Source organism: Mesitornis unicolor, unplaced genomic scaffold, assembly GCF_000695765.1.
Source record: "Mesitornis unicolor isolate BGI_N332 unplaced genomic scaffold, ASM69576v1 scaffold24731, whole genome shotgun sequence".
NCBI classification, from domain to species: domain Eukaryota; kingdom Metazoa; phylum Chordata; class Aves; order Mesitornithiformes; family Mesitornithidae; genus Mesitornis; species Mesitornis unicolor.
This window is the reverse complement of record NW_010166649.1, coordinates 11812-23012: the sequence shown is the minus strand read 5'-3', so window position 1 is coordinate 23012 and position 11201 is coordinate 11812. Positions and strand designations below refer to the sequence as shown.

The following is an 11201-nucleotide window of genomic DNA, read 5'->3' as shown; positions in this document are numbered from 1 at the left end:
GGCCTCCCAGGGGTTTTCCCTTTCCTCCTCTAAGCCTGTCCCTGGGATGTAGCAGCGCTTTGGTCCTCAAGGTTTTTGCCTTCTTTTGGCCTATTTAGCTTCTCACCAGAGCCGTGATGCAGGGTTACAACGTTTCTTCACGCTTGTAACTCACCCCAGGCTCTTTGCTTCATCTCTGGAGGCCGGGTGTAAGTTACCTGTTTTCTTACCCGCTCCAGGAGCATCACGCAGTTCAGCAGCGGGTATAATCTGACTTTTTTATTATTAGTAGTTGCTGAGGTCAGGTTTCCAGTCGGTCCCTCGGTGTCGGAGGCTGACGTTGCTTCTTGGCGAGCGTTGCGAAGGGGACGGTGGCGTCCCACGGTCGTGCGTCACCTCGGAAAAAGGAGCCGTGGAGGTTGTGCGTGTGTGCGCCAAGGTTATTTTAAGTGAGGTGAGCCAGCAGCTGCCTGCCAGAGGGAACAGCACAGCCCGACCACCTCTTTGGCACATCTGCTATGCCAGGGGACGCAGGGAGGGACACAGGGTTCCCTTCTCCCAGTTCGGGGCTCTCCGAACCACAGGCAGTGCCAGCAGGGAGATGTGTGATGGCTTAGGTCTTTCCAGCTATCCAGGCTGTGTCGAGTGTTGGTTGGGCTGAGAGTATCCCCTAGTTGTTGCAGCTTGAGTGCTCCCAAATGCGGTGATCCGATGGATTTTCCGAGTTGGCAACATTTGGGCACCAGGGAATAAGGTTTTCCCATGGGACAGGTGTGGTGGCGTGTGCTTCGTCTTCTGGATAGCCAAGATGGGCAGCTTCTTTCCACTCGAGCTCTTCTTGGTACAGCTGGAAATTGATACTGTTAGAAAAAGTAGAGGAGCTTTCCAATGCGTAAGCCCTTCAGGTCTGAAGCAGAAACTCTGTATTTTGGAGACAAGTGTGAGTTGGGAATGATAGCTTGGACTTCAGTGCATTGGTAGGACCATGTGCCCGAGGATCTTGACTGTTTTCAAAGTACAAGTGGCTGGGAATCTGTGAGATCCTGTGCCCTAGGGGGTAAAATAAATTCCTTTGAAAGCAGCAAGTTTTGGACTTGCTTGCTTAGCTCTGTGGAGGAGCATTTCAGCAGCTGTGCAGCTCCCAGAAACGCTGTGGGAGATTTGGGGTTTGGTTCTGCCCTTTCTCACCTCCCTGTTTCTCAGTTCCTTTGAAGCTTTCTGCTGTGGGATTTTCCAGACCAAACCCATGAGTTTCTTATCTTTCTTATCACCATAACGTTCTATTAGTAGCTAATACATAAAAACCCTGCTAGCTTCTATAAACATGCTTTTGTCTTTTACGTGAGCAACAGGTGCTTGCTACTTATGTAACCTTTGGAGATCTTGCATAGGAACAGCAGCTGGCATTTAACTTGCTAAATGTCATTTTATGAACTAGTTTCTTTTTTTTCCCCCTTCTTTTCCCTCTCCCTGTGCTTTAATCTTCTTACAAAACTCAGAAATTTGCTGCTATCCAAGGGAGGGAGATTATTGCTTTACATTTGCACATGTGTTTGCTTTATACTAACCCTTTGCGCTGCAACTGATTAGTTTTAAAACCTGCCCTTTGGAGACGACCCTGGGTTGCGTGGCTCTGTTAAAGGAGCTCGTTGCACGGCGTCAGAGTCTTCTGCCTATCACAAAGTTACAGGCATTTCAACATCAAGTAAATGTGAGCAAAGTGATATCCCTGCCTGCTGCAGCTCTCACACGCATGCCTTTTTTTTTTTAAGGTGTGGGACAACTCCTCCTTTCTGTCAGCTTTTGATTGGCTTTCAAAAGAGGCAGTGTCCTATAAATTGCCACCTCCACTCTGCTTCTGCTGTATCACCAGCTGAGGGACAGGTGAGTACAGAAGAGGGAAAATTCCAGTGTGTATTGCATAATCCTTGAAAGTAGTGGGGGGGGGGGAAATAACTTACATGTTTCAGGAGAAAGCTTCCTCATTTTTCTTAATTTCGAAAGCTAAAGGGGTAGTTTAAAGTATCAGTTTGGGTCAGTGAGTGAAACCAGCGAGTGAAGAACTAGTCAGAAGGTAATACGGAGTAGGGGGAGTTGGAATATATATCTTTATATACATTTTTTCCTCAAGTTCCTGACAGTACAGAAGCTTTCCTCTATGGGGTAGTAAGAAAAGAGAAACCTATTTAAAAAGTAAGTTTTTTTACATTAGTTAAAATAACACTTTTTATGTCCAGAGCTGTTAAAGACTTCTTGAAGTTACTCAAAATGGGAAACTCTGGTCTAGCAGAATGAGTTTTTCTGTCCAAGTTGCTCTTGTGATTTAATCACTGTGTTGGGGCTACTTTTATCTCGTGATTGGTTAGGAAAAGTGTTTTTGGGGGTGCTATTAATTTCTTTATATGCCTGTACACTTGCTGGCAACTTGTAGAATTTAATAGCTAGCTACACCATTTCTCCCCCCTCCCCTTCATATTTGAAATAGAAATAATTCATGTCATAGGTGGGATTTTTGCATGCAGCTGTGGTGCTTGGTGAGCCAGAGGTTTTTCAGTGTCTGCTATAAAACATGTTTACTGTTCTTTTGAGTCAGCCTGGACTTGCAAGTGAATTCTCAGCTTAAGCCTCTGTGGTTTCACTCCAGGTGCATTTGGAGGAACCAGTCCCATAGGTGGGAAACCAGTTTGATCCTAGCAACCAGCTTTAGTTCTTACTTCGTTATAGAGCTCAAAATGCTTTTTCAGGTACTCTAAGGGGCAATTTTCTGCAACAGAGACCAATGAGTCTCTGAGTGCTGTAAGAGCTCTTTATTATCCCATTCGGAAATGAGAAGGGATTATTGTGGTTCTGTAAAGGGCTAATACTGCCAGTGCTCTTATGCTGGTTTCCTAGGGAGAAACATGACTTACGAGATCGAATTATCTGGATATGTCTGCCTGCTGCCTTCTTCCTCCTCACCCCTAATTACTTTTGCACCTATGGGCTAATTTTGAGTAAGCTTGACCCTGTCAAGTCTCAAAAATAGCAAGAACATTTCTATTTTGTAAAGGTGAGCTTGTAGGGAAGGGAAATCTCATTAGTGCCTTGGCTGAGAGTGGTTGAGGTTGGAAGGAACCTCTGGGGGGTCATTTGGTCCAACCTCTACTGAAGGAGGTCCACCCAGACCCAGTTGCCCAGGACCTTGTTGAGCCGGCTCCAAGGATGGAGACTGTTCAGATATTCAGAGATAACCTTCTGCCTTTCAGTGTGTGCCCATGGCCTCTGGTCCTGGCACTGGGCACCACTGAAAAGAGTCTGCCTCTGTCCTCTTTGCACCTTCTCTTCACATATTTATATATGTTAATAAAATGCAACCCCCTCCCAAAGCCTTCTCTTCTCCAGGCTGAACAGTCCCAGCTCTCAGCCTTATAGCAGAGATACTCTAGTCCCTTCATCATCTTTGTGGCCATCAGCAATATCAGCTGAATCAACGTACTAATCAATGCTAGAGAATCAAGAGAGGAGAAAGGTGTCATCACCTCTGAGTCCTCAGGAAATGGGGCTGCTTCTCTTTCAGTGCCCAAGGAGTGGCTTGTTTGCTCTAATTTTGTAGGTGGAGTTCGATGTGGGTATATAGGGTTGGTTTATAACAAGCAATTGTGAGAGATTTGTGCAAAGCTTAGAGAAGATCCCGCGATTGCTGCTGTAGCACGGAGACAGGAGAGATACGGCTTTAATAGATCAAGGCTGTAATCAGGGAAACTGAGCCCTCTAATGGCTTTGTGGCTGTGAAATGCAGCAGGGGCTGGGCTAATTCATCAGGATAATAACTGATCGTGCTTAGCAATGCAATAAACGAGTGAGCAAACGAGTTTAAGGTGGGGGAAAGATGCATCTATCATCAGTTTTAATACACAAATCTGCTTTTTAATAATGCACTTTTGGGGGATGTACCTTATTAAGCATTAAGTAGTTTAGCAGGTCTTCTGCATTTAAATAGCAGGACTCCCTGAAGTATCAGAAAATCCTCAGCCTTGTGTGTTGCCGTAAGTGAAAGAAACACCCACGTTAATTACTCGCTTGCTTTTCCATGCAGACTAGAAATTGGTAGCGCTGGAGTTCATCTGCAGCAATTAGCTGCTGTAATTTCTTGTTATGGCCTTCCTTCTCTCCGACTCCTCTTTTTATAATGTATGCCACGAGAGCACATACGAGAAAGGAATTGACAGGGTAATCTCCAACAAGCTAGTTTTAAATCTGTTTTCATCTGGGAACTTACTCATTCTGTCCCTTTGGGGAAAAAGAGTTAAAGATAAAGATAGAATTTAAGTGATAAAGGAGAGGGATGAAGAAGAATTTAAGTGATTGTGTCTTAAGAGCTGTATTTGAAAGAAGTAAGCTGGAACCTCAGGAAAGACCAGTTTTGGATGCATGTTGGATTTAGTTGGGGTACATTCTTCTCCATTTCTTTCTCCAGTATGAAAGATTTGGAGAGAAAGAAGACCAAACTTGCATGTAGCTCAGGGTAGCTTAGGGATATTTTTGCAGTGTGTTACTATGAGCAAATAATGTCTTTTTAAAATGAATTAATGAGGGCATTTTTGTGAATCCTGGGTAACTACTGCATCTGCTTTGTTCACTACCTGGGTATTTTCCATCACATGTATTAAGTTTAAGCAAAGCCGTGCTCTTTAAAGGGATTTATTGCTCCCCCTTGGCTTAGCTGAGTCTTGCTGATGCAATACCAAGAGGGTTTGCTGGTCTGTGACAGCCTCCAAACTTTCACTCAGAAATGAAGCTGTGTAATCGTGGCAGCTAAACTTGATACATTCTGTAGTTGTTGTCTGTTATGTCTGAAATAGTGGTTTCTAGTGACTTGCAGAAAAAGCTTGAAGTTGAACTGTATTCTCACTGTTCGTTATACTGGGCTCTGTGGTTATTTTCCTGAGCTCTCTCTGGTGAATACATTACCTCTATTCATGTTACTTCACAGGCTGCTCCTAGCAGACGTGGCTCTGGGTTGGCACCTCAGCTAGGACTTGGATTGCATCAAGCTTCTCTTAAAGCCTTCCAAGCTCTCTAAGGGAGTGTTTAAGATGTTTAATATGGTTAAGTCATTTGTGACTAATCTTTTCTCCTGTTCTCACAGTGTATTTAAAGGAGGAAGATGCCGATCGTCAGAAACGTGAGCAGAGCCGTCAGCCAGCTGCTGCAGAGCTCTGGTTGTGGATGTGGGGTTTCCATCGTGCCTGTGCGATGCATTGGGGTCTCACCACGCCAGGTGGCCTCCGATGCTGGCTTTCACTCGGTCTCTTTTGCCGAGACTGATCATCCTCGGGTGCTAATTACAGGTCAGCATTCCTGTCATAACTGTATTCCTGCTCCAGCTTCTCACTCCCCGCCTCCCTCCTTGGTGAGCAGCTCACTGAAAGCAAAAATACTCAAAATATTCTGGAATTGTGAGGATCATTCCCATATGGTGATAGGATCAGAGTGCCATGTGAATTTTCCTGCTATTTTTATGCCAGAAATCTACTAAAACCAGCTCATGAGGTTTTCCTTGAGAACAATATAAAAGCTTTTTGACACTGAGAAAAATAGCACTCTGATGTGATACATCTAATAATGGAAATCTGGATTTCAATATCAATTTTCCTCTGATTTTTGTCTTTCTTGTGTTGCCTTTTAGGTGGTCTTGGCCAGCTTGGAGTAGGACTTGCCAAGCTTCTGAGGTATGTAGTAATTCTTTGACTTGCCATTAGTGAGGTATTCAAGCTTTAGCCGTAACTTTTAGAAGCCCTAATTCTCAGGAATTTTAAATGTATCTTAGTGACAATTTCAGAGTATGTTTTCACAGAATCACAGAACGTTAGGGATTGGAAGGGACCTCAAAAGCTCATCCAGTCCAATCCCCCTGCCGGAGCAGGAACACCCAGATGAGGTTACACAGGAAGGCGTCCAGGCGGGTTTTGAATGTCTGCAGAGAAGGAGACTCCACAACCTCTCTGGGCAGCCTGGGCCAGTGCTCTGTCACCCTCACTGAGAAGAAGTTTCTTCTCCAATTTCAGTGGAACCTCCTGTGTTCCAGTTTGTGTCTGTTACCCCTTGTCCTATCATTGTTTGTCACCGAGAAGAGCCTGGCTCCATCCTCGTGACACTCACCCTTTATGTATTTATAAACATGAATGAGGTCTCCCCTCAGTCTCCTCTTCTGCAAACTAAAGAGCCCCAGCTCCCTCAGCCGCTCCTCAGAAGGGAGATGCTCCACTCCCTTGATCATCTTTGTAGCCCTACGCTGGACTCTCTCCAGCAGTTCCCTGTCCTTCTTGAACTGACGAAGTTTTTTTGCCTTTTGGTTTTGTAAATAACTTGAAATTTTCACCATCTTTTTATTTTTATTCCTGTCTTGGTTTAGGTTTGCTGACGTACTTTCTGTGTGTACATTGGTCACGATTCCCAAAATAACATAATTTTGTCTAAGACACCAGTCGCTGAGTTCAGTTTGCTTCCAGTTAAATGGAAGTATGCAGAATCTGAATCCTCAGAGCATGGTCAGTTTTCCCTTTCTTTTTTTTTGGTCTAGCCAAATCAGGCTGGATTTGAGTGCTCAGTAGGGAAACAAGGACTGGGATTTTATGCAGGTACTATGGGAGAGGAAAAAATACAATAATTCAACTTGGAAAAATACATAGTTCTTTGCTATCTACCCATCTGTTGGGCTTTGGAAATGCTGGCTTTTCTCTCTCTTAAAAGCCTCAGTTTAGTAACTACAGGAATAAGACGCCCTATTTTACTAAAGTGCAAACAAAAATAAAGAGTAGGAGACAAGATCTTGAAGTTTTGGTGAAAGATGAACTAATGCAGCAAAAGCAAATTGAAAATACACTTCTTCTGTTTCTTTCCATTCCTCTGCCTCACATACACACTTCCCTTTTCATGGTATCTTTGCAGTTTTACAAAGTGCTGGTTGCAGTTTAAATGTTTTCCGCCATTTCTATGATGTATTTTAAAATCATGCAAATAACAGGAGGCTGGGATGTAGTCCAATGCCATCAGACTTGCTTTCTGGGACAGCCTTGTGCTGTTTAAAAGAGCACAAGGCAGAGATGGCTCAGTTGTATTTACTTTGTTGATATAAAAGTAGCTGCAGTTACTGCAAAACCAGTGGCTTTTTGTTCTCTGCAGGGGAGTAGATTATGTCTGGGTGAAAGTTTCATGAAGAAGAGGGTAGGAAGGTCTTTTTTTCTCAAAGTGTTTTTGTTTTCTAAAAGATTTCTCTATCCCTATGCTGTTTTTCACTGCTAGTGTAAGTAGTTTACTAGTTTTCTAAGATGCTATATTGACACTTAAAGGACTAGTGGGTTGTTTTTTAGTGCAATAGCTGATTTCATTGTGGAAATTATTATTCTTCTGATACTGCTCCTGCAAACCAAAATAGCAGTATGGCAAATTATCTCCAAGGCTGTGCACTCACTGTACCTTGTGGGTATTTTTACACAGGAAACACTTTGGAAAGAACAACGTGATCTTGTCTGACATTAGAAAGCCTGCGGATAATGTGTTTTATAGCGGTAAGTGACTGGGGGAGCATATGGAAAAAACCCCTAACTTCACCTCTGATGTCGATAGACTAATTACCAAAGTTTAACTGATACATGGGTTAAACTGAACAAGTTTAAAACTTCTGGATAATGCCTTCCTGCTTTGAAGCCTTGCTAAGACATTGATTTCTTCTGCCAGTTATTCCCTTTTTCCACTTATTTTTCTTTGCCTTTTTCACTGTCTCTTTGCCACCTTGTTGACCAGAATAAATACTTGAGTCAAGTTGAGCTTGGCTTTTGTGCTCCTGCTGTAAAGAGAGATGCATTTACTCTTGAAGGAAACAAGTTGGGAATTAAATCTGTGCTTTGTTTTTCCATGCTCAGGCAATTTTTATGATAAGATGGATGTAGATTAGGGTTTTTTGATGCTTTTATTTTCATTAGAAACTTGCATAAGTTTTTCTTCATCATTGCTGTTTAGTGATGTACTTAGATATTTTAATAGTGTACACTGCATGTGTCCTCCTTTCATGCCATTGACTGGATAAAACAGAAGTTCTTGCATCAATCTGTTTTTGAGGTAAAGGTAGCAGCTTCCCTTCATTTCTCCTGCTTATTCCCTAATTTATTGGCCACTGCTGTTAGAAGCTGTGCATTCTGCTGTGTAGTCAAATCTGGAGTATGGTCAAGAAGCAGCAGTTTGAGTTTCATCTGGAACTCTTCTTTACCTTCTTCTTTTCTTTAACTTTTCTTCCTGACATTCAGTTTCCTACTGGTTCCATTTCTTCCAGGTCCTTTTATCTACGCGGATATCTTGGACTACAAGAACTTACGTGAGATAGTGGTGAATAATCGGATCACTTGGCTCTTCCACTACAGCGCGTTGCTCAGTGCTGTTGGTGAAGCAAACGTCCCTTTGGCCAGAGCTGTAAATATTACCGGTATGTGACACGAGTTTCAAGTTCATGACTCCTGCAGAGGCTTGAGAAAGTGCAGTGTGTGTTCTGATAAATCTCATCGTTCGTTCCAGGCTTACACAATGTTCTGGATATTGCAGCAGAGCATAATTTGAGACTCTTTGTTCCGAGCACTATTGGAGCCTTTGGACCCACCTCTCCTCGAGATCCAACTCCTGACCTCTGCATTCAGAGACCAAGGACAATCTATGGAGTCTCCAAAGTTCATGCTGAGCTCATGGGAGAAGTGAGAATTTTAAATTTTCTTTATTTCATTAAAGTTCTGGGAGAACTTCACTGTGTTTGGAAGATTCCTCACTGCAGTGGTTTTTCCCCATTCTTGCCTTTCTTCAGGCTTTAGTACTCAGCAGTAGTCCGAGGCAGCTTTTAAGGGCAAATAATCTTTGAGGTTTGTTGGAAAAAGTACAAAAATGGGAAGCTGGCAAACATCTGACTTTCAGTATCATTTCTTTTCCTGGTTCTTTTGACCTTGGCCTCTTTGCCTCATCTGCCAACATGAATGGCATTGCATAAAAGTCAGTGTACAAAACCTTACGAAAGCATGTTAGACCATGACGACTTTTGCCAAAAAGAAAGAAAGAAGAAAGGGACTCTAGAGTCAAAGCTGCGGAAGCCTATATATGTACAGCTTCTCTTTTGGCTTTGTAGATTTTTGAGAAATACAACATTGTGAAAGCTGATATTTTTAAATACAGTTTCTCGCACTTCAAAGTTATGAAGAACAGTGGCAGGTCTGAAGACTGTATTAACCTGAGATGTCTCACAAACTTAAGAGTTGCCAGTTTCTGAACTGAGATCTAGACCCTGCATTAGAAGCAAATCCACGTCAAGGATCAATATGTACTGATGTGGATGAAAACTAGGAAAGAGCAAGCAGAGAGCTCAGCTCCCTGGCAGGAAATGAAGACTGTTCAGTAGTGCCTTTTCTTTTACCCCTGTCATGGGACAATTCCAGAGTGAAGGTTCATCCCTTGGCAGATTTTTCCTGTGAAATCATTGCGTTGTATGGCCTGGTCTTGGTGTGTAAAGCTATGTTTCTCTTCTCTCTCCATAGTACTACCATTACCGGTATGGCCTGGACTTCCGCTGCCTGAGGTATCCAGGAATTATATCCGCTGACTCTCAGCCTGGTGGGGGAACAACTGGTAAGTGACTTCTGCTTATTTCTCAGTATTGCAGGCAAGAACAGCAGAAAGAAATAAGCCAATTCAGTCACTTTTACTGTGTTTGTAGGTATTGTTTGGTCTGTGGCAGCACAGGGTATGAGTATAGAGATGCTATTTCAACAGTGTGACAGCAGTACTGTTGTCCACTCCAGCCGAGGGCATAATCTCACAGCCTTTACATTTAAACACTAACTGAGGGGTTTTAGATCAATTACACTCACTGAGACACTCATTGAGGCCATTTAATTTAAAAAAATATTTTAAACTCTGCTATCTTGCTGCAATGTGCAAATGTGCAAATGCTAGAGTAGCATCAGAATGACTTTTATAGTGTAAATCATACACAGTTCTGCTGCTAGTCTTTAGACAAGAGACTTTGGGGGTGGTCTGAGGATTATTGACTGTCATGATGTGAACAGCGGGTTGAGGGAGATGAGTACACACATGCTTTGTTCTTATCTACAGATTATGCTGTCCAAATTTTCCATGATGCCATAAAGACTGGCAAATTTCAATGCAACCTGAAGCCAGACACTCGTCTCCCTATGATGTACATTGATGACTGTCTGAGGGCGACGTTAGAGGTCATGGAGGCCCCCGCAGAGGCACTGACCATGAGGACATACAATATCAGTGCCATGAGCTTCACTCCTGAAGAGCTGGCGCAAGAGGTGCAGAAGCACGTTCCTGAACTCCAGGTGACCTACAGCGTGGATAAAGTCAGGCAGGCCATAGGTTAGTATCAGCTTCTTTAGCAATGGGTAAGAAAATCCGTTAGATTGTTGTATGTGAAAGGCGAAACAGTTTTTATTTTCTTTTTAGACACTTGCAAATTGCTCCTGTACAGTTAAAGTCTTACAGTTTGAAATTCAGCTTTAGTAGTTCAAATGGCCAGTCATGATACATCCTAAAGTTTAAAGAAGTTTTTCTTAAACCTCATGCTCTGTGTTTCTTCTTTTTATTCCCCTGCAGCTGACAGCTGGCCGATGAACTTTGATGACAGGAACGCCCGGAGGGATTGGGGTTGGAAACACGATTATGATCTCCCTGAGTTGGTGACTACAATGTTTGGCTTCCTTGGGTCCGACTCCAGAATTGCTCAAGCTAACTGAAATTCTTTGTAAGATATTTCCAGATTTCCACAGAGGACCAGGAAGAAATGGCTCGATTAGTTTATAATTTTCAGAGTCTTAAGAGTATTTCAGTTGTTATTTCTTGTAAGTAGCAATAGAGTTGGGCAGAGGCGTGCTGTAGCGGAATGTACTGTTAGGTAAACAGCGTCATTTGGTGCTGTCTCCAAGCACAGCACCAATGACAAACACAGAATTCTTGAACTTTCACACTTAAGCAGCTAAAAAGAAAAAAAAAAGGCAAAAAAAAAAACCCAAAACCCCTTACTGCTGGCGAAAGACTCCCCAAACATTTTTTCCTGCTGCCTGCCTCTTCTCTGGCAAACAACGTGGGGCAATATTGTCAAACCTGGTGTTCTGGGCATAGCCCTCAAAGTTAACGATAGCTTTTGCATTTTCCTGGTGGAGGATGTCAGATTGTAGTAAGAT

The 11201-nt window shown here is 42.9% G+C and overlaps 1 protein-coding gene across 1 annotated transcript; it reads left to right on the top strand.

Annotated features, from left to right (window-relative positions):
• The first annotated feature begins 5125 nt into the window (after nt 1–5125).
• On the top strand, nt 5126–10946 carry LOC104548886 (L-threonine 3-dehydrogenase, mitochondrial-like). Its single transcript, XM_010195032.1, has 8 exons — nt 5126–5309; nt 5648–5690; nt 7459–7529; nt 8291–8440; nt 8530–8702; nt 9531–9621; nt 10108–10377; nt 10615–10946. The coding sequence occupies exons 1-8, from the start codon at nt 5126–5128 to the stop codon at nt 10752–10754; spliced, it is 1122 nt and encodes a 373-aa protein (XP_010193334.1). The 3' UTR covers nt 10755–10946.
• The last annotated feature ends 255 nt before the right edge of the window (nt 10947–11201 follow it).